General features: G+C 63.0%; 2 protein-coding genes across 10 annotated transcripts in view; one reads left to right on the top strand and one right to left on the bottom strand.

Annotated features, from left to right (window-relative positions):
* Positions 1–12,952, bottom strand: part of PMFBP1 (polyamine modulated factor 1 binding protein 1) — a 39,704-nt gene extending 26,752 nt beyond the window's left edge. For 8 of the 9 annotated variants that reach the window (XR_008311238.1, XM_053270844.1, XM_053270846.1 and 5 more), the window contains exons 1-2: positions 12,592–12,952; positions 3,894–4,028 (exon numbers count right to left, since the gene is read on the bottom strand). Coding sequence is in view for 8 of the 9 variants with exons in the window: in XM_053270844.1 (XP_053126819.1) it covers positions 3,894–4,028; positions 12,592–12,918 (462 nt within the window). In the remaining variant the exon portion in view is untranslated. The remainder of the gene's footprint in view (positions 1–3,893; positions 4,029–12,591) is intronic. The other variant, XM_053270847.1, reaches the window with a different exon arrangement.
* Positions 12,953–13,101: 149 nt separating this feature from the next.
* LOC128334500 (PH domain leucine-rich repeat protein phosphatase 1) lies at positions 13,102–15,750 on the top strand. Its single transcript, XM_053271375.1, has 2 exons — positions 13,102–13,445; positions 14,240–15,750. Exons 1-2 carry the CDS (start codon positions 13,201–13,203, stop codon positions 14,487–14,489), a joined length of 495 nt encoding a protein of 164 aa, XP_053127350.1. The 5' UTR covers positions 13,102–13,200; the 3' UTR covers positions 14,490–15,750.
* Positions 15,751–20,582: the final 4,832 nt, after the last annotated feature.

Here is a 20,582-nt window from a genome sequence, read left to right as displayed (position 1 = left end):
GCCCTGCTGGGTGGGCAGGAGTCCCGGGGCAGCCGCCCTGTGGCAGTGGCCGGGATCGGACGGCAAGGTGGGGCCAGGGCAGTGCCCTTTGGCCCCCGCTCTGTCTAGCGGGCCAGGATCTCCCCCCCCAGCAGCTGCCCCCCTTGCTGCAACCCCTTCCCAAGCGCCATGCTTCCCCCCCCAGCACCCCCCCCCCGTGGGCCTCTGCTAGCTCAGGGCCCCAGCGGTGGGGGCTCTGCCCCCCCCAGGAGCCTCAACTGGCAGAGTCGTGCAGTGGCGGCCAGCACCCCCCCCCCCCCGCCTTGGAAAGCAAGGAGCTATTTACTCCCTCACAATCCTGCTTCAGAGGCTGGTTTAGCATTTTTATTGGAATGTGAAAGCTCTTAAAAGAAGAAGAAAAAAATCTAATCAGGCAGAAGAGATAGAAAACTTGCTGAATTTTTGCCCGCGCCGCGGCCCCCCCCCCCCCCGCTATCAAAAGTACATCTTCCATTCATTGCTTCCCGATGTCATTATGACAAGCAGCTACAAATCAATAGCAGGAGGGGAGGCCGGGCCAGAGACTTGCGCTCAGCCCCGCTCGGCTAATAGCACATAATAGCAGCCGTTGGTGCCCTGCATTAAATCATACATTTCACTTGGCGTTTATTATGGGATTTTTAAAACTCCTCACCAAATTGGATTTTCTCGATGGTCTCTAATTTCCACATTTATCATTTAAAATTAAACTCCTCTGTGGGGACAGAGAATGAAGAAGGGGGAGGAGAGAGAGAGAGAAAGAGGGTAGGAGAGAAGGCTGGGGGGGGGGTTTCCCTCCCCCTTTCACAGTAAAACCCCAAACACATCCCGGGATCCCCCCGACAGGAGCACACCGGGAAGCCCAGCTGGGCGCTATTTTGCCTGGACTCTTCTCCAGAAGGATCGGACCTGAATCCAGAAGGCCAGGCCAGGCCAGAGGCAGGCAGGCAGCACGGGGGGGGGGGGGAGTGCGACCCCTGAAGCACCGTCCCCACACCCTGCCCCAGAGAGAGGCGGGGTGGGAACCCCACGCACACACGCACGGGCTATGCAGCTGTCACGCGGGGGGGGGGGCTGTGGCGAGGCAGCAACTCCGGGGTGGGGGGGGAACTGGGGGCAACCTGGGCCAGCAGCCTCCCACTTGCCTCCTGGGGGCCAGCCGGGCAGGCCTGACCCCGGAAGCCAACGCCCGCCTGCCGGCCCCCGCAGCAGGCACTGCCCCCTTGGGCCCTTCCTGGGTCTCAGTGGCCTTTGGCCCCACCAGGCCCCCAGCCGGACAAGCCACTTCAGGCCAGGCCTTTGCAGCTCCAGATGGAGCCGGGGGGGGGGGCTCCTCCCCAGGACAAGGAAGAGACCCCCCGAGGAGGAAAGCAGGCCGCCCTGGAGGAAGGAGACTCCAGCCGGCCAGCTGGGGTGAGGCCGCCCCCCTCTCCTGCCCCACAGGCAGGAGAGGGCGGCAGGACCCCGGGGAGCTACAGGCCCACACATTGGCACGTCTGGGGGGCATGCAGCCAACTACGCGGGAGGGATGCATGCTGGTGCGGCACTGGGGATAGGGCCCGTCAGCCACTCTCCCCACTGCCAGCACTTTGTGGGAGGGAGGAGCCCCAGGGGCTGCCTCCCACCCTAAGCTGAGCCCCGGAGGCAAAGCACAACCAGCACGTGAGGCATTCTCCTCGGGGGGCTCCCCAGTGCAGCCCTGCCAGAATCAGAAGCGTCCTCTGGCTTCTCGGTCCGGGAAATCCTGCGCGGGAGCGAACGAGAGCCCTTCAAGCCGCCCCCCCTGGACGTGTGTGTGTGTCAGTTGGCCATGAGCTGGCGGGGATTAAAGGCCACCCAGGGAGGGCAGCGGGCCCCCCACAGGCCGCGGGTGCTGGGGTGCTTGTTAGGACCGCAGGGCAGGCCCCCCCCACCCCCCCCCCAGTGCTGCCCCTTGCAGGGGAGGTGCAGCAAGGACGGCCTTCTCCCGAGCCGGGGGTCTGGGGGACACGGCCCCTTCCCAAAGCAGCGCACAGGGACACGCAGGATGGGCCCCCTTTGCCCTTGGGGGTCTGGGCCAGCGCCCCCCCCCCGCCCGGCAGCTCCAGGAAAGGAGCGTCCTGAGGTGCCTCGTGGTCTTCCTGCGGATCGGCCCGTTTCCCAGATCCACTCGGCAAGCTGCCCAGGTGCAGGGGTGGCAGCCGGGCGAGCCAGCGAGCGGGGCCCGGGCAGGGGAGGCGCTGGAAGGGGGCACCTCCCGCCCCCAAGGCTCTGCCCCCCCCCTCCCCAGATGCCCCTGGCCAGCCGTTTCTGGGGGCAAGCGGAGGGGGAGCAGCGGCCAGAGCGGCCAGGCCAGACGCCTGCACCCCGGGCCCCCCCGCCCCCCCCGCTGGCCCAGAGGAAGGAGAGGGCGAGCGAGGCCCTTGCAGGCGGCCACAGTAGGCGGAGGAGAGCGAGAGCTGCGAGGACACAGAGAGAGAGAGAGAGAGAGAGAGAGAGAGAGAGAGACGGACTCCCCCCCCTCCGCCCCCCCCGCCGGTTTGCCTCAGAGACGGGCAAGGAGGAGCCACTCTGCGGCTTACATCCCGTTACCCTGGCAACTCGCTGCTGTAAAATAAAGATTATTAAAGCGCATATGATTATTTGGCTGCCGAGCGCAGGAGGCGGCGGCTGCTGCTGCTGAATTCTTGATCAGAGGAATTCCGTCCGAGGCCAAAGCGGGTTCTGGCCGCCTCCTGCCCTCCCCGCAAGCCTTTTTGTGCCTCACTTTCTCCATTCCAGAGGAAGGTGCCCCAGCCCCACACCAAGCAGCATCACTGGAGAGGAGCCCCCAAGGAGCCCTGATCACGGCCGCTGCTGGGGGGCGGGCTGGGGCAGAGCGAGGGGCCCAGCCCCACTGCAGGCACCTGCAGCCGGGAGGCAGAGACACCCCCCCGATGCGGCTCCCGCAGCCTGTCCTGCAACCAAGAGGGCCCGGAGGGCACTGCTGCTGCTACAAGCCCCCCCCTCACAGAGCGAGGCCAAGCAAGGCTGCGCCTGCCAGCAGGGCTCACAAGCACTGCCCCCCCCCCCGCCCCAGCCAGGCTCCAGGGTTGGCCGCCCCCCAGCCGGCTGCCCCCCCCACTTGCAGGGCCCCGGCTGCCTGCGGCCACTCCCAGCCCTGCCCAGCGGGGGTCTCCGCGGCCCCACCAGGGAGCAGCCTCAGCCAGACAAGCAGGGGCCACTTCCAGCCACACTTGGGGCCGGGGCCGTCCTGGGGCCCCAGCGGGAGGCGTGGCAGAGAGCGCCACGGCCGGTGGCTGTGCCAGTGTCCAAGCCCACTCCAGGCCGGGAGCCAGAAGGCGCTGCCGCCGCCGCCCCACAAGGGGGTCTCTGCTGCAGGCAGCCCCTTCCAGGATGGCCGCTTCTCGGCGCTCCCCCCCCAAGAGAAAACCGCCAGCCATTGAGGGGCTCCGCCCTCGGAGAACTCCGCAGCTGCCCAAGGCCAACCACGCCGACGGGAATTGACAGGCCGCTTAGAGGCCCCCAAGGCGGGTGACAGAGAGAAGCAGCCAAGAGCTCACGATGGCTCCCCGTCCCCAAAGGGCTCCCCCCCCGCTCAGTCTGCTCACGCCCACCTGGGGCCCTGCCCTCCTCTGCCCCTCGCCTGCCCGCCTGCCTGCCTGCCGTGGGCCTCTCTCTCTCCCCTCTGCACAGGGAGGAAGCCCATGCCAAGGGCTGCGCCTCTGCTGCAGGGCAGAGCAAAGGACCGTCCCGTCCCCCCCCCCCCCGATATGCCAGTCCTGCAGCCCTCCGGGGCTCACAGAAGTGCTCCTCGAGGAAGGGCCAGACTCCTGCCCCCCTGCCTTGCACACGAAGGCCACAAGGCCCCAAGCCGCCAGGCTGCGCGCCCCCACCTGCTGTCCTGCCTCTGCTGCAGCCACTTTCAGGAGCTCAGGCATCTGGCTCTCCAGTTCTTCGACCGTCTGAACCAGGACCGCGTCCTGCTCACTCAGATCCACGACGCAGGCCTGCAGAAGCCTCACCTTCACCTGCAAAAGGAGAGAGCCGGCCTCAGGCGGACCGTCTGCAGCACTGCCCCCCAGCCGGGCCCAGCACCCAGACCGCAGCCCCCCCCCACCCCCCTCCCAGTGGGAAGACAAAAGCCCGGCCCAGAGAGACTCGCCCTGCAGAGGCAGAGAGCCCGCCGGGGACAAGGGCAAGCCTGCCAGGCTGCGGCTGGAGTGCCTTTGGGGTCCACTTCGAGGCCCAGAGAGCCCCCTAGAAGCCCCAGCTGCGCTTCCCGGCTTGCCTGAGGAGTCACTGCCACCTCTCGGGGCCACAGTCCTGGTCAGTTCAGAGACCGGGGGGGGGGGGCTGTCTTCAAGGCCACAAGGGAACTAGGAGAGCCACCCCTTGGTTCTCCGAGCAGCCCCACAACACCAGTCCCTGTTGCCGTTCCCCCACTGGCTCAGCCCCACAGGCCCTCTTCGGGGGAGCACCCCTTGCTGAACCAGGGAAGGGGGCTAGTTCCGACCCCGTCCCATGCTGGACAGGCTAGCAGAGCAGCCAGTTCTGCGGCTCATGGGCAAGTTCCCCAAGAGGCTCCCTTGGCACAGACGAACTGCAGCCTCTCTTCCGGAGGAGGAGGAGGACTCTGCTCCCGAAGCAGCCCTTGCCCACAAAGTCTGAGCTGGGGAGGCAGAAGGGGCGCCGGACACGTCGAAACCTGGTCCTAATCAACGGAGCTACCGTTCTGGGGGGGAACCAAATGATCAGCTTATTAAGTAGCAAAGCTCAGCTTTTAATAAGCAAAAGTGACTGAAAACTCTCTTCCACATCCCGATAATTTTAGCATTTCTGATTCCTCGTTAGAGCTGAGATTCATTAACAATTCAGTTTATAGATATTAATGCTTAAGACGCAGGCTTCACCTGCCAAAACTTGAAGAGAAATTGTTTCAATTAGCCTTCATGGATCATGAATCCTATCAGCCGGGTATTTTTAGACAGAAGAGACAAACACATTCCTAAGCAATGCTAATGCACAGCTGGGATTTGCAGAGAAGGTCACTTGAGCGGGGGGGGGGGAGAGAAAGGGGGGGGGGGATGCTGCACCTGACCCTTAAGACCCTTAAGGGGAAGCTGTTTTGCATCGCCTGCCACAGCAAGAGAGGCTGGCGTGCGGCGTCTGTGTGCCTGTGCTCAAACCCCCGGATCAGCTTCCCCCGTTGGGTTGGAGAGGGATGAGGCGCTGGCAAGACCGGCCTCCTCCCTCCTCCTGCACATGCCAGATCCGCAGAGGCAGAAGCGGCAGCCTCAGCTGTGCGGGGCGTGGTGGGCGAGGGGCCCGGGCTCAGTTCCTGCCGGCACCAGCAGAACAAGGCAAGGCTGGAAGAGGCCCGTCCCGGCCGGCAGACCCAGGAGAGGCCAGGAGGAGTGGGCACCTTCACCCCTACCCTCAGGGCAGATGCCTAAGGAACATTCAGTGCACACACACACACACACACACACACACACACACACACACACACCCCGCCCCATCCGGGCCTCTTCCTGGTGGTGGAAGACCTGAGGGACCCCAAGGAGCCAGCCACATGCAGCGAGGGGCCCCAAGCACTCCCTGGCTGCCCTCCCACAAGCCACCTTCTCCTCCAGCCTTGCTTCAGTTCCACGGGGCAGCCACGGGGCAAGGGCCAACCACCTCCAGGGGGCAGAGACCTCAAACCCCACACCCCGCGGGTCCTTCCTTTCCTCGGGAGGCCAGATGTCCCAAGCACAAGCCTCCGATGCAGCACCCCATCCGCTGGGCCCAGTTTTCCCTCAACAGTGTGCACACGCACAAGTTTTCTTCATGTCCGCTCAGCTGAATCCGGAGGGCCCCACTCTGAAGGCACATGGTGCGCGCACACTGCCTTGGCACTCCCAGCCAGAAGAAAACGCGTCCCGCATGCAGATGGAAGAAATGAGAGCAAGCTGGGCCTGGGGGAAGAGGGGGCTGTGGGACCGTGGGGCACTTGCTGCCCGGCCGGCCCACTGCCCTCCACGTGGGGGAGACCACCAGAGCCCACGGAGGAGGAGAGGCCCGCAGCCACCGCTGCCTGCCACGCACGAGCCCCATCCAAGGACCCTCCTCTCAAGGACGGCTCTGCTCCCAGTCCAGCAAAGGGGCGGCAGTCACAGGGGTGGACCCCCCTCTTCCTTGCCTGGCAGCCCAGAGCGGCATCCTGGGAAGGGGCTGGCTGGCTCTGCGGGCCCCTTGCCCTCACAGGACCCCCTCCCCACTGCCCTGCAGCAGGGCCTCTGTGGCACTGGGCCACCTTCCCCAGCGCCCGCTGCCCTGAAGGGCTGGCCCTGCTCCAGCCACTCTGCTGGCCCCCGACCTGCCCTTGCAAAGGGCTCTCCGCCTGCTCTTTGCTCAGCGTCGGGCATGACGAGGAGTTCTGGAGAACTTGAGGGTCTGCTGGTCGCTGGGGGGCCTTTCCGTGGGTCTCTAGAGGAGGTCCACCCCCCGCCAGTGGCTTCTGGAGGGTTGCCTTCAGCAGGATCCCCAGCCAGCCCCATCTGCTGCCAGGACAGAAGCGTCCCACCTGCAAGGCTGGCATGATGGGCTTTGTATTGCCTGCAAGGGGCAGGAGAGCTGGCAGGCCTGGACTCCGAGGCACGCAGGGCAGCCACACCACCAAGCCGCCCAGCGCTGCAGGCCCGACCCAGCCGAGGAGGAGGAGGAGGAGGTGGCGGGCTGCCCTAGGAAGATGCAGCTTCTCCTCACGTGCTCTGGGGAGGAAGCAATTCACTGGCTTCCAAGAAGGGGAAGGGGAGAGGAGGACTCAGGACGGAGGGGCTGTCAGCTCCCTGTGCGTGTTCGTTCTCTCTCTCTCTCTCACGCCTGTCCCATTTGGGAAAGGCAGGTTCTTCGCTGCTCTGGGAACTTTGTGGGAGAAAAGCCACTCAGTCACTAGATATCTCCAACTATGGTCAAAACACAGCAGGCCAGAAGCAGTGACTGATTTATGATGACCACAGTGCGGCAGGAAACATTCTTTTTGCTCTGCTGCCTGATCCCGCTAATTATCCATGCAGAGCAAAAGGTACCTGTGGAATCAGCAGATACCAAACAGCACAAGCCCAGCCACCCCGAGCAGGAGGAGGAGCCCCCCCCCTCCGCTCAGGGGAAAGAGCAGCCCAACTCCCATCACCCCCAAGCAAAAAAGCCATTGCAGCTGAGAGGGATTCTGGGGTTTGTAGTCAACAACATCTGGGACTCCCTCTGAGAGGGACCCCGGGGGCTCTGGAGCTGGGATGGGGGGAAGCCGGACGCCAGCCCCAGTTTCACAAGGGGCGGAGCAGGAACCCCAAGAGCACCTGGAAGTGGCCTGTGCCCACCAAGGCCTGCCCCTCCAGGGAAGGGAGGCTCTCGCCACACGGAGCCATGCAAGGGGCTCGATTTGAGGTGGTCTCTGGAAGCGTCTGGGCACATGGGCTGCTGCCAGACAGCTCTGGCCGGGGACTTGCCAGAGGGACGGCTTCTTCCCCAAGGACTTGCAGAGCTTTGCTGGCCTCCCGGTTGTTTCCAGGCTCAATTCAGAGGGCTGGCTTTGACCCATAGAGCCCGACGCAGCCTGGGACCCCAAGGGCCACCCTCTCCCAAAGCCCTTTTCAGTACAAGTCAGCTGTCTCTGTGCGAGGGGCCTCCGGAAGAGGGTAACCAGCAGAACAGGAAAGAAAGAAGCCAAGTGCATCCGCTAGCCCCGCCTGTCCAACAGCCATTGGCTGAGTTGCTGTGATGTCACAGAACAGACGCTTTGGAACACTAGCGGCCGAGGAGCAGAACAGCTCCTTCAAAGGAAGCGGGAGGTTGCTTTCGCAGAAGGCAAGGCTCCCACGAGGCAGGCGGATGGCCTCATGCCATTGGCAAGGGCAGTACACAGAGGCGGGGGGGGGGGGCGCAAGAAAGTAGGCCGAGGTGTGGCAGAGAAAGGAGGCTGCAGGTGGAGGCTAAGGGGGGAGGACCCGGGGCTGAGGAGGGAGCACCGCTGGCACTGGAAGAGCAGCAACCCCCAGACCTCCAAGCGCCGGCTCTCTCAGAGTCCTTCTCGACAACTAGAAGCCGCTCTCGCCAGTGGAGCATCGGCAGCTCATTAGACCTGCCACAGACCGTGACAGCTACTTGCCAATAGTGTTGAAAGATGATCGCTTATTTCACTCTTCCCAAGAAGGGCAACAAACGCTGGCCGAGAACAGGCCATCGCCCCGGGGCCTTGGGCAGGCTCAGCCCAGAAATCTGGGGCTGGGTTGGGACCAGCGTCCCCCGGAACAGGGATTCCCAGATGCTGTGGACTGCAGCCCTCAGAATGCCCAGCGGCAAGCGCCACTGGCTGAGGATTCTGGGAGTTGTAGTCCACAGCATCTGGGGGTCCTTGTTACAGGGAAGAGTGGTTGGGACCACTTGCTAGCGCTCCAGCTCTCCCCTTTAGGAACCAGACTCCAGTTCAGCGGGTGGGCCGGGCAGAGGGGAAGAGCAACGAGACACAGCGAGCAGCTTCTTGGCAACCGTGCTCAGCACCGACTCGCAGCACAACACTTCTGGCAATGGCACCACCCAAGCTGGTGGGATCCTCAGCCTGGCGACAGAGTCTCCACATCGGGGGATCTCCACCAGGGGCCAGACCAGCGAGCCCTCCCACCCTCCCTGCTGAAGAGGCTGCCCCCGCGGGGGCTCAGCAGGACTCAGAAGGCAGCGCTCCTGCACTGGCCGGCCTGGCTTCTGCCACCAAGCTAAGCACCAGGGTGACTGGGGCTGACCCCCCACAGTAGTTCTCCGCATGCACCCCTGCTACCTCCTCACCACTGCAACAGGCATGCTCTGACAACTCTGAAACGGCACCCGAGGTATAAACATCAGGCAAGGCAAGCAGCTGCGGACGCCTCTTCCCCCGTGACTCTTTGGAAGGCGGCACTGCACAAGCTTGCCTGACACACTCAGGAGGCCCACTGGAGCCAGGGGGCCACCTCCACGGCCTCCACTGGCCACGGGAGCCTTTCACCTGCCCAAGCCAGCCGGAAGGCCCTGCAGACAAGAGGCCTTCCTATGTCCAGAGCCCGGATCCCAAGGCTCCCCAGCAAGAGAGGCAAGCTCTTTGAACCACGTCTCACCCGGCCTGCAGGCCCTAGAGGGAGGGGGCACACAGCCAGCAGGAATACATCCGCCTCTTAACGATTGTGCCTTTTTTCCATTACAGAAGCAAAGAGGAGCAAGGCCTGGTTTTTAGGGCACGCACCTCAGCTCAAGGCGTTTCCCCTCTGCCTCCCAGAGAGCAATTAAGCACGCCTGCCTCCTTTCCGAAAGGAAACAGGAGCTCTGCATCCAGGCTACAAGAAGGAGTAGCACTTCAGAGCAACCTCACACCAAAACAGTTTGTTTCTCAGGGATGCAAAGGTATTCAATAAAAAGCTTTTAAAGGCATATTTTTAAACTTGCAGCAGGAAAGCTTTTCTGTGTCAAGACAGTAATTCTTATAACAGCATTGATCAAAGTGTCATTCTTTTATGAGTGTACAATGCCTTTTAACGGCATACAAGCAGCCATTAGGGTTGTGCACCTCCGTACAGCAGACAGCTTACTGGAAAGAGTGTGCCCGGGCCAAGAAGCCGCAGGACAGCCAAGTGCCGCTCCCTTGTGCCCCCCCCACCCCCCACCCCACCCCGATCCTGGGATTCACTCAGATGGTCCTCTGGCAGCCAAAACATACCAGGCAGCGTGGCGGGCAGAAGACCTTTCACGCCCCCTTCCCAGAAATGGGCCACGTTCTCCTCCATGTGGCAGCGCTCTGGCTCTCCTTGGGGGTGGGGAGCCACTTTCCGGTCCTCCCCCCCCCCCCGCTTTTATCTTCAGAGCTGGCAGCAGATCACACACCTGCCTTTTGTTCTAGGCTTTTAGCTTCCCAAGATAGAAACTCCCTGCCTAATGAACTGTCTCTGCTCCGCATCCTGGCCATTCCGCAGCTCATTTGAAGCCCTCCAGTGCTCCGGCTCTTCAGAGATTTTTGTCTTTGAGCAGTATTGGAGATTGCATTTACTCTGCTTGAATGAAGGGCGAGTAGAGACTCTGGACAAGCAGCGCCTGCACTCTCATCCTCTCATCCTGCTAAAAATACCAGCCCAGGGCGGGGGGCGGGGCGGGGGGGCTGTCTCCCCCCCTCCCCCAAGGCTTTCCACGGTGGCTCCCTGTAGAACTTAACACTAGACTAGCTGATGGTTGCCATCAAGCAAGCACCACACAATATTCTGCGCCTGAAAAGAGCCAGAGCCAGAGCAGACACACACACACACCCCCCGCCGGTTCTCCCTTCAGTGACGTCTCACAAGACAACTTGTGAGCCTGCATCTGGGCCGGTCTCTACTGCAACCAAAACACAAGCACTGCAGGAGGGAGCGCGGTTTATTTAAAGGCGGAGAGTGCGGGGCAGCAGCAGGGGCTGGGGCCCTTTGCCCTCACTGGGCACAGCCTGCTCCGCTCACTCACGCACATCTGCTGGGGGCAAGCCAGGGCCATCATCCCTTTGGCACACAGAGGGGGAACAGAGAGGCACTCCCGAATCTCGGGCTGGCGACAAGTGCCATGCCTGCAGAGCCCCGATTGCAGGCTGTGCCCACTGCGGCCTCTGCCAGGCACCCACCCTGCCTAGCCCTCAGCGCCAGTCTTGGCTGCCCCCAATCCAGGCAGAAGAGCACGTCTGCTGCCACAGAGGCCTCCTCTAAGCTCTGCTGCGCCACTGGCCACGACCCCCCCCCCCGGTGCTTCTGTCAGCAGAGACCCCCTTGCGGCCTCCAGCTGTTTGCAAGTCCTGGCCGCAGGACAAAGCCAGCATGGCAGAGGCGCGGCCTGAGTCAGCCGGGGACACTTCTGCAGCATGTCACACCTGGGTGGACTCTTTCCGGCTCAAGAGGACATCTGCCTTCAGAAGGAAATGGGCTACGGTGATGAGGGCACCTGAGGAGAGCTGGCCTTGTGGTAGGCAAGCATGAACCGTCCCCTCTGCGAAGCAGAGTCCACCCTGGTTTGCACCTGAATGGCAGACGACATGTGCAGGGCCACCCCTGGGAGGGTGTGGGGCTGGCACGCCCCCTCAGCCACCCTCCTCCGCCTCCTGCTGGGGCCGAGGCTCTTCAGCAGAGCCTGGGTGGAGGTGGCGGCAGCGGCGGCAGCAGGCCTAGGAGTGCCAGGGGCAGGAGTCAGGCCGGGGGCAGCAGCGCGTGGTTCTTTTCCAAAGCCGTGCCCATCGCCAGCTCCTGTGAGGCCTGCGCAGAGCCTAGCTGAGCGGAGGAGGCTGCTCCCAGGGCGGAGTGTGGCGCTCAGTCACCTGCCACCCCTAGCCGGACGGTGGGTTGGAGAAGAGAGGGGGGGGCCTGCAGGAGCTGGGGGGCTCCGGGCAATCGCCCCGGCCAAAAGACAGAACAGACCCGCCTGGCGGGTTCTTTCAAAGCTAGTGGGCGGCAGACTCGGGCACCAAGGAACAGCTGCCCCACCAACCAAGCTTCTGTTCAGGCTTTGCCAGAGGAGCCCTTAAGGGAGGGCCGTTTGGTACAGGTGGCGGCGGAAGAGGTCAGTCCTTCTGCCACTCCACGCCCCTCTTTTGGCTCAGCTGTGGCATGGAGTGCCCTTGACCAGCCTCTGCAGAGCAGAGGGCCCGGCCACACTGGCAGCCTCTAGGGCCGGCCGCTGCGGTGTGTTGCGTGTGGGGCAAAGGCAAGTAGTTTGAGAACTATGGCTAGCTCTGAAAGCAACGGCTGACTGGACCTGTTGCCAGGACCCGATCCTGCTACGGTCGTTTCCAAGAATGATTCAGAGCTTAGGGCTCGAGCTCCCTGAAGGGAGATGGGCACAAGGCGGCGGCGGCGGCTGCAGCTGGAGCCGCCGCCGCCGCCAGGGAGAAGCCAAGGGCCTGCTCAGCACCGGCAGGCCAGCCCCAGGGCCCAGCCGCCCTCCTCCTGGGCCTCCCTCGAGGGAGGTGTCGGAGCGCCCTTTGCAGTCCCGGAGCAGCAGCCACCGCAGAGGCTGCCTGGCCTGCTTGCTAAAGGCGGGTCTCCCCGGCGCTTCGGGCCCAGGGCTGGCACGTGGCATCTCCGCTAAGGGGGACTCCCAGATCTTCTTCACTACAACTCCCAGCATGCCCAGCTGCAGCGGCCTCCGGCTAGGCATGCTGGGAGTGGCAGTCCACAACGCAGGGAGGGAAACCCTGTTCGCGGGAGGGTCGCTGCGGGAGGGCGAGCGGGAGCGGCCGGCGGGGCCCTGCGCAGCTTGGGGGGCGCCTCCCCTCTGGGGCGCCAGCTGCGCCCGGACGCCTGAAGCTGAGCAAAGGGCCCAGGGGGCGTGAGGGGGGGGGGGAGGGAGGGAGGGAGGGGGCGGGCTACCTGCGGGGCTCGGTGCGGGTCCTCCTGGGCGGCGGCGGCGGCGGCGGCTAACCCTAACCCTAACCCTCCAGCGGCCTGCGGGGGGGGGTGGGAGGGGCCGGTGAGGGCCGGGCGCGCTGCCTCGGTCTGCTGCGGGGGGCGGGGGGAGGAGGCGGCCGCGCCCCAGCGCCCACCCCGCCGGCGGCCTCGCGCTGCTGCTCACCGTCGGCGGCGGCGGCGGCCTCCTTCGCGTCTCTCTCCATCTTCCTCCTCCTCCTCCTGGCAGTTCAAACGAGGGCGCTGCAAGCGGAAGCCCCGCCCCCGGCGTGCCCCGCGTCCAACCGCAGCCGGCTCCTGGCCCCGCCCCCCGCCCAATCAGCGCAGCCCGGACGGCGGCCTTCTCCGGGGCGATTTGCCGGCCGAACCTGCTGGCGGCCCGGCGACTGGCTGGCTGCGCGCGAAGCCCCGCCCCGCCCCGCCGACCTCGCCCAATCGGGAGGCGCGCGCGCCGGCAAGCTGGGTGGGCGGGAAGGCGGCTTCTGGTCGCCATGGCGACCTGCCGCTGCCCGCCCTGGCCCGCTGCCTCCCGCCCAGGCCCGGGAGGGGGAGGCGCCCCCCCGCCCTGGGCAGCTCCGGGCCGACGCGCCCCCCCCTCCGGGCCGACGCGCCCCCCCCCCACTCCCCCGCAGCAGCAGCAGCATCCCGCTCTGCTTGCTCTCGCCGGGAAGGCGGAGGCGGCGGCGCTCCCTCCTGGGGCGGCTGCTGCAGCCGGGCAGGGAGGAGAAGTGGGCGGCGCCCCCCCAGCCTCCTCCCCCGCCCCCTCCTCCCCGGGATGGCGGGCCGCTTCCAAGCAGCAGCAGCCGCAGCCGAGCCTGCCCGGCGGGGGGGGGCCGCTCTCTCTCGGGAGTCTCCCCGGCGGGGCCGGCCTGTCCGCCAGGAGCAGCACGTGGGTCCGGCAGCTGGGCCCGCCCCCCCCCCCGCAGAGTTACCCCGAAGCCCCAGACGGCGGGCCCGGCGATCCCCGGGAGAGGCGGCGGCAGCGGGCCGGGCCTCAGCTAGAGGGGGCGGCGGCGGCGGGTGAGTCGCTCCTCGGAGAGCAGCGCGGGCGGGGGGGGGGAGGGATGGGGAGGCTGCTGGAGAGGCGCCCCCGCCGCCTGGCAGCCAGCTGCTGCCCCCCCCCGAGCTGTGCCTGCCGTGGGAAAAAGCGGGGGGGGGGGGGTCGTGTGAGAGGGCAAAACACACACCTGGTGGGGGGAGGGGGGGGAGAGGCCGCCGTCGCTGCCTCCCAGTGAGCAGGTCGCGCTTGGCACGGGGGGGGGGGCGGGCCATTGGCACCCACCAGGCCCCACGCGGGGACATGACGCGCCAGCTGGAATCCCCGCTGCGGAAACACCCAGGCCGGGGAGCAGCAGCCCTAGAGGAAGATGCTGAAAGGCACCATCCTCTCATGCGGCGCAGGAGGCGGCAACGGGGAACCCCTCCTGTATTCCACCAAAGGAAAACCACAGGGCTCTGTGGGCGCCAGCAGTCGACACCCCCTTGACGGCCCACTTTGCCTGTAGTCCCTCCTTGGGTCCCTTCCCCCTCTGAACCCCCCACTAAGGGGCCGTCTTCCAGGCGCAGGCATCTGGAGGGAAAGGCAGAGATCGTCACCCACATCAATCACGCCATGGGACCCAGATGCTTCCATGCCGGAGCCTCCGCAGTTACTAGAGGCGAGTGCAGCCACACTCCATTTTGATCAACTGTGCGAGCATGTGGCACAAGCATCCACACACCCTCCCTCCCTCCCTCTTAATGGTGCAGTTGCTGATATCTGGCCCGGAGAGAACTGGCAGCCCAGAGGAGCTCAGCTGGCTTCTTTCTTTCAGAGGAAAAGCAAACGGAATGGTCTTGCACCCAGAAGAAGGGAGGCTGTGGAAGGCCTCATCCTGCTTGCACGCTTTCCAGGGCAGCCCCTGCTGCAGGGCAAGTGAGAACCTTGATCTTCTTGTGCTGCCGTGCCTAGAGAGGAAGGGGGCTCAGCCGCAGAGGGCTTCCTTCAAAAAGGCTTCGTGGGCAGGGGTCCCAGGACAGACCCTGCTGGCACTCCGCTCCCTGGTGTTCCTTTTGAGAGTGTGAGCCCCCCTTGGAGATGGGAAGCCACCTTCTCAGTCCTTGGGCTAGGAAAACTGCTTTGAGAACTTTGTTGTTGCAGAGTGATAAAGACACAGATTTGCAGTGGGCCAAAACGGCTGGGCTGGGGTGAGGGCAGGTGCTGTCTTGCCCGCTCCCAGCCCCTGCGGAGAAGAGACGGCGGAGAAGCCCCTCTGTGGCAACTGGCAGTGCTGTGGGGCTCCTTCCAGTGCCATTTTCCTGCCCTAGCCAGAAACCTGAGCAGCTTGTTTTTCTTCAGTTGTACGTCAACTGCTTGGCCTGGAAGGCAACACACGACACAGCAGTGGTCATACAGAGATGGGCTCTCAAGCACTGGCCGGGTCAAGCGGAAGGGGTGGTGGGGATGGGTAGTCCCCTGCTCAGGCACAACTCACCAGCCACAAGGAAAGGGGGCCTCTCTCCCCCGCTTCTAATTGGCAGAGAGGGGAGCATGAGGGCCTCCCCACCACCCCCTCCAACCCCAATAGACTTAGGCCACAGAGCTCTCGAGCTGCTCCATTCCCAGGAGCAGCCCTCCCAGCTCCGAGGGGCTTCTGCCACAAAGCACCACAGATGACCGGGCGCTCCCACCCACCAGCCTTGCCCTGCAGTCCCTGAAGGGCAGCCGTGTGGATGCCTGCTGTTTGGTGCTGCCCTGCCCACAGCAGCGCCTTCCAGCATCCACACAGGGGAGGCGAAGGCATGAGATGGCCCCGCTGGAGGCCTCTGCTCTGCTCCCGGGACAGGCAGGGAAGAGGCCAGCCTCGATTGAGCCCCGGCCCAGGCACTTCGCTTGGCAGGGCACTGCGAGAAAGGCAGCCACAAGCCAGGCCCGGCCGAGCTTCCCGGGCATGGCTCACTCCCTGGAGCTCACATCAGCACCTGCAAGCCCTTCGGTTAGCTGCGCTGCTGGGAAAGGCCAGCGTCTTGGACACCAGCAAGTGCTCCCCCACCCCACCCCTTTTGCTGGATGAAGACAAATTCAGACTCGGCTGCCCAGCTTAGCTTAGAGCCCTAGAGTTCAAGAGCTGATCTAGTAGATGGCAAGAAGGGTAGAGGTGAGCCAGGCCGGGCCCTTTTATCCTGATGTGGACAAAACACCCGAGTGGTAGCAGCACATCAATCTATTACAGTGAACTGTCAGCGTCCCCCCGAGCAAGGTAATTTGTTAATTCAGAGCCGGCTCTCTTTTTTCAGCAGACCTTGTAAACTCTTTTCTGAAACATCAATAAACCATCTGCTTTGACTAGTTAATCAAATGACTTTATTCAGTCCAAAGCCATTTTTTCCCCTAATAAAAACAGAGTATTTATCTCCATGACTATAAAAGAGGATTGTTTTCAACTGTTCACTTATAGTTAAGAAGCGCATTTAGTTTGGATTGATTTCCAATGCCTTGGTCATATCCTGTCACTTTCCATTTCTTACACGCAGCATCTCAGTTTAGCTACTTAGCAGGCGTGGGGTGGGGGGGTGGGGAGGGGCAACCCAACTTGGGTCTGGGGCCGCTGCAGGGAGGCAAAAGGCTTCTCGGGCAGGCGGTGCTGGGCAGCGGCTCCTACCCCGAGCTCTGGCAAGCTGCCTCTGCCCTGGGGCTCCCACACTCCCAGAACTGCCCCTGACGGGTTCCAGGCGCGGTGCAAAGCAGCCTGCCGCTCTCCGGTATTCAGATGCCACCCCCTCTCGGGCTGGGGAAACGGGGCACGAAGGTGAAGGGTGGCCACCCTGGCTCTGGCTCACCCAGCACTGCTTGGGACAGTGCCAGGTGGGAGAGGCAAACTCCTGGCGCCCAACGCCCCGGGGGCAGCCAGCGCAAAAGCCAGCTGCCTTTCCCAGCTTAGCGGTGGAGCGCTCTCTCCCACAGGCCCTGGGCAGGCCACAGGGTCTCTCGGCCCCACTGCTGCCGGGGGGGGGGGCTCACCCCACCCCACCCCTTGGAGAAAAGGTGGGTAACTCAGGCAGGAAAGGTGGGGATGTGTTGCTCATCTTCCACCTTCCTTCCATCGCCCAAGTCAAGGCAGCGTGGCGGGGCTCTCCCAGCAGTCATTCCGCATCTCTAGACTGGCTTGTTTGAGGCGTGCCTTCCTCCACAGCCAGCCAAGGAGATGGCTGACCCCCCCACGCCTTGCTTGCTCCTTAGGGGGACATGGGAGGCTGCCTCCCACCCTTGGCCCATCGAGCTCAGGCAGGCAGCAGTCCTCCAGGGTTCCAGACAGAGAGGGTCCTTCCCAGGCCTACCTGGAGATGCTGCCACCAGGGCCTGGACCCAGGACCTCCTCCTTGCAAAGCGGAGACTCTGCCCCAGAGCCCTGGCTCCACTCCCCACCCACTCTCCAGGCTGGGATGCTTCAGGGGAAGTGGAGCAACCCACCCGCCAAAAGAGGCCACGAAGAAGACATGGGATGAAGACGGACCACACAGCCGCCTTCCAAACAGGATGCAGGCTATCGAAATAAGCGTGTTAGGGAGACCTCATGGTGGGCACAAAGTGGTTCTCCCTTTGCTCAGGGCCTGGGCAGGCTTCTCTCTGCTGCCAGATCCCTCTCAGTCAGGACTCCATGCTGGTGGCGCCTGAGAAGGATGGGCGTGGCCAGTCCCCCCAGGAAGGTGATTGAGCTAGACATCTCTCTGGGCATGCAACCACCTTCCCCACCCCCAATCCCGTCTAGCGGGCAAGGGAGAGGCATTCCCAGCCTGTGCCTCCTGGCTGAGCCTCGAATGGCTGGAGCTTGTTTCCTTCTTTGCTGGTTGCCCATGGCGGGCAGGCAACTCCAGCCTTGCCCAGCAATTCAGAGCCCTCCCAAAAACCTGTGGGGTGCAGCCCCTTGCCGCCGCCACCAACAGCAGCAGCGTCCATTTGGGCCGGTCTGCATTATGAGCTCAGGCTGCGGGGAGGGAGAGCAAGCAGCAGAGGGTGGCAGGCAGAAGCACTCCTTGTGCTTTGGCTTGGTGGGCCATGAAAGGAGGGAAGAGCAACAAGGCCGAATGTGTCTGCTGGGCAGTTTCTGGGGCAGGGCTGCCCCAGGTGGTCTCTCTGGATGGCAGCAGCGGGTTCTCTGGGGGCAGGACTCCTCTGCCTGCAGCATGGAGAAGAGGCAACTCAGGGGAGACATGATTGAGGTGTATAAAATTATGCATGGTGCGGGGAGAGAAAATGGTCTCCCTCTCTCATATGGGATGTGATGATGGCCAGCAGCTTGGATGGCTCAGACAAATTCATGGAGGACAGGTCTATCAATGGCTACTAGTCTGGTGGCTGTGGGCCACCTGCAGCCTCAGAGGCAGGATGCCTCTCGATACCAGTTGCAGGGGAGCAACAGCAAGAGAGAGAGAAATGCTGGACTAGATAGGCCTTGGACCTGATCCAGCAGGGCTGTTCCTAAGAGTGCCTTTAGATGGGCAAGCTCCCCATCATCACCACCACCACCGGCTGGGGATGCCACTTTCCTCGGGGAGGGGCTGGAGACAAGCCCACACACAACCCCCCCTCCCCCAGGGCTCTGGGCTAGGCCCTGCCACTCAGGCCACCACCCTCTTAGCATTGCCCCTGCCCCCTTCCACACCCACTGAGTGCAACCCAGAGCCTTCTGCCCGGAGGATCCACTGAGACCCCCAAATGCCCTTCAAGCCAGGACGCCTCTGGGCAAGCCCGGCCACACGGCCCCATCTACGCAAACTACTACCCAGAGATGGGCCTCAGAGGCACATTGAAGCTGGCCACTGCAGGCGAGGGTGAAGCCGGACATTGCAGCTGAGCGATCTGGCGGCACTGCAGCCGTTTTTAAGCGCAGAAATGCAGGCAAACGGGACGGCAAGGCAGACGGGCTTTTTGCTCCTCTGAGCTCTCAAGGGCAGAAACCAAGTGAGCCCCCCCCAGACCCAGCAGGGATGCTGGCCAAGAGGAGCCCAGCAGGGGACAGGCTCTGCCCATGGGCACCCCGCTTTCATGCCGACAGTGGAGCCTTGGTCCTCTCTGCTCCACTGAGAGTGATGGGACCAGAGTCTCCATGACAACAGAAGAAACTCCATGGATCACCCTTCATTGCAAATGAGGACAGATGCAGGTCAAACAACAAAGTGCTGAAAGGAAGGGGCAAGTTCTTCCCACTGGGTGCAATGTTTACTTTGCGAAGTAATGATCAGTTGTGTGGGGGGGGCGTTGGGGTTGGGCGGGCTCCTCAGTCACTCAGCAGCTCTTTTCTTTCTTCCCTGCAAAGAACTCCTGGTCCGGCCATAGTCAGAGACTGGCAGAGGGGGAGAGAGCAAAGATGGAGACAAGGTAGTAGGAGCACTAGCACTCAGCAGCGTCTTGTGCTTTTAGGGGATACTCCAGCCTGACGAAGTGGAGTACTACCACTTCACGAGCTCCATCCATGGCGAGGAAAGAATGTCTTGGTGAGGAGCGGTCAGCCACCCAAGAGAAGGCCCGAAGCGTGCAGTTGACGGCGGCTAGAAGAGGACCTGGGTAGCTCTCATCATCCTCAAGACTATTTATATCTCGCTTTTCAATTTTTAAAAAAGTTCCCAATGTGGTTTCCATAGCAATATGAAGCTGCCCGATACCAAGTCAGACTCCTGGCCCATCTAACTCAGGATGGCTTGACTCAGACTGGCAGTGGCTCTCCAGAGTCCTGGGCAGAGCAGGGTCCTTCCCAGGACTTGCTCCCTTTTTTGATGAAGGATGCTGGTGTGTGTGTGGGGGGGAGGCTGAGCCTGGGGCCCCCTCCATGCCAAATGCCTGCCTTGCCGCTGAGGTGCAGCCCCTCCACAAGCAGAGCCCACAGCCCTCCTGGGGCCCAGCGCAAGACCAATCAGTGGTGGCGGCAAGAACCAGCACAGCTGGCTGGAGAGCAGGTGAGAGGAATCTGGCACAGCCAAGGAGAACGGCTTGCTAGGCAAGCCCTGGGAAATACCTAGAAGCACATCCTGGACAAGGAAGAATCAGAAGGACGGGCCCAGGCGAGAGGGAGTGGTGGGGGACACTCTCTTGGGATAAAGGAGGGGCACCTGGCAATGTGATGCTACAAACGTGGCCTTCAGACAGAGCCCTGCAGGGAGAGGAGGTGGCTTCAGCAAGCCCTGAAAGGCCGCCAAGACATCTGGGAAGTTCTCACCACCCTGGTTAGCAAGCAGCAGGGCGTGGAAGGACAAGCTCACCTCAAGGGCTGTCACAGGAGTTTGGCCAGAGAGATCTCTTTGTCTGGAAACCAAAAGAGAATCCTCAAGCAAAGAGAAGAGGCATCTAGGAGGAGGAGGAGGAGCATGCTGATGCAATGCAGTCAGGAAGGCAAAAGCACCAGAGCAGCCGTAGCCGGCCTGAGCTGTTGTTTGTGGGACTGGAGACAAAGGCACCCAGGGCACCCAACTCAGCCAAGCAGTTGAGATGCCGGGGAACAACTCAGAGCCCCCCTGAGCGCTGTGGGGCTTGGAAGCTCCCCTTTCTCTGGGGATTGTGTCCAACTGCCCCCTGCTCCAGAATGCACAAAGCCAAGGAAGTGATGAGAAGAGAGTTTTCAGACACCAAGGACAAAAGCCAAGGGATGATGTGCAAGGACCATCCCACCTTCGCCATATCCACGGGGGCTTCACTCACGGATGGAGGCAACCTGCTAGAGGCTCCAGTTGAGACAACCTTGAGAGTAGCAGCTCAGCCACGGAAGGCATGGGCCAGAAGAGCCTTGGCCCCTTAGCATTCAGAGGTGGAACCATCTCCATCTGATGGAGGCTGCGTTTGGCAACATCTTCCATAGGTCACTTGGAGGGACATACTCCTGTGCTCACCTGCGCCCATCTTGCCACTGAAGGAGAGGAAATGGCCGGGAACTCCTCACTGCCCCGCTTGTGACTCCTACCATGGTATTTCTCACCGCCAGCAACATCTGGAGAGGGAAAGGAATTGGCTACTGGTACCTGTCCTGATCACTGGACAGACCACAACCCACCTTTTAAGCCCAAGCTGCTCATGCATGCCCCTCCCCTCCTGCCCACCTTCTTGGTCCACACAGCCAGCCCCCTGCCTTGCCCTGCACTTGCCACCACCATCCCCTGCAGCCACAGCCCGCAACTTGAGAGGCAGGG

Source organism: Hemicordylus capensis, chromosome 9, assembly GCF_027244095.1.
Source record: "Hemicordylus capensis ecotype Gifberg chromosome 9, rHemCap1.1.pri, whole genome shotgun sequence".
Classification (NCBI taxonomy): Eukaryota; Metazoa; Chordata; class Lepidosauria; order Squamata; family Cordylidae; genus Hemicordylus; species Hemicordylus capensis.
This window is presented reverse-complemented; position numbering and strand designations above follow the sequence as displayed.

Bases quoted from the DNA above. Each gene is read 5' to 3' on its own strand.
- LOC128334500 (XM_053271375.1), top strand. From the start codon at position 13,201: ATGGCGGGCCGCTTCCAAGCAGCAGCAGCCGCAGCCGAGCCTGCCCGG. The intron at 13,446-14,239 runs GTGAGTCGCTCC...TCTTTCTTTCAG, and splicing joins AGAGGGGGCGGCGGCGGCGG to AGGAAAAGCAAACGGAATGG.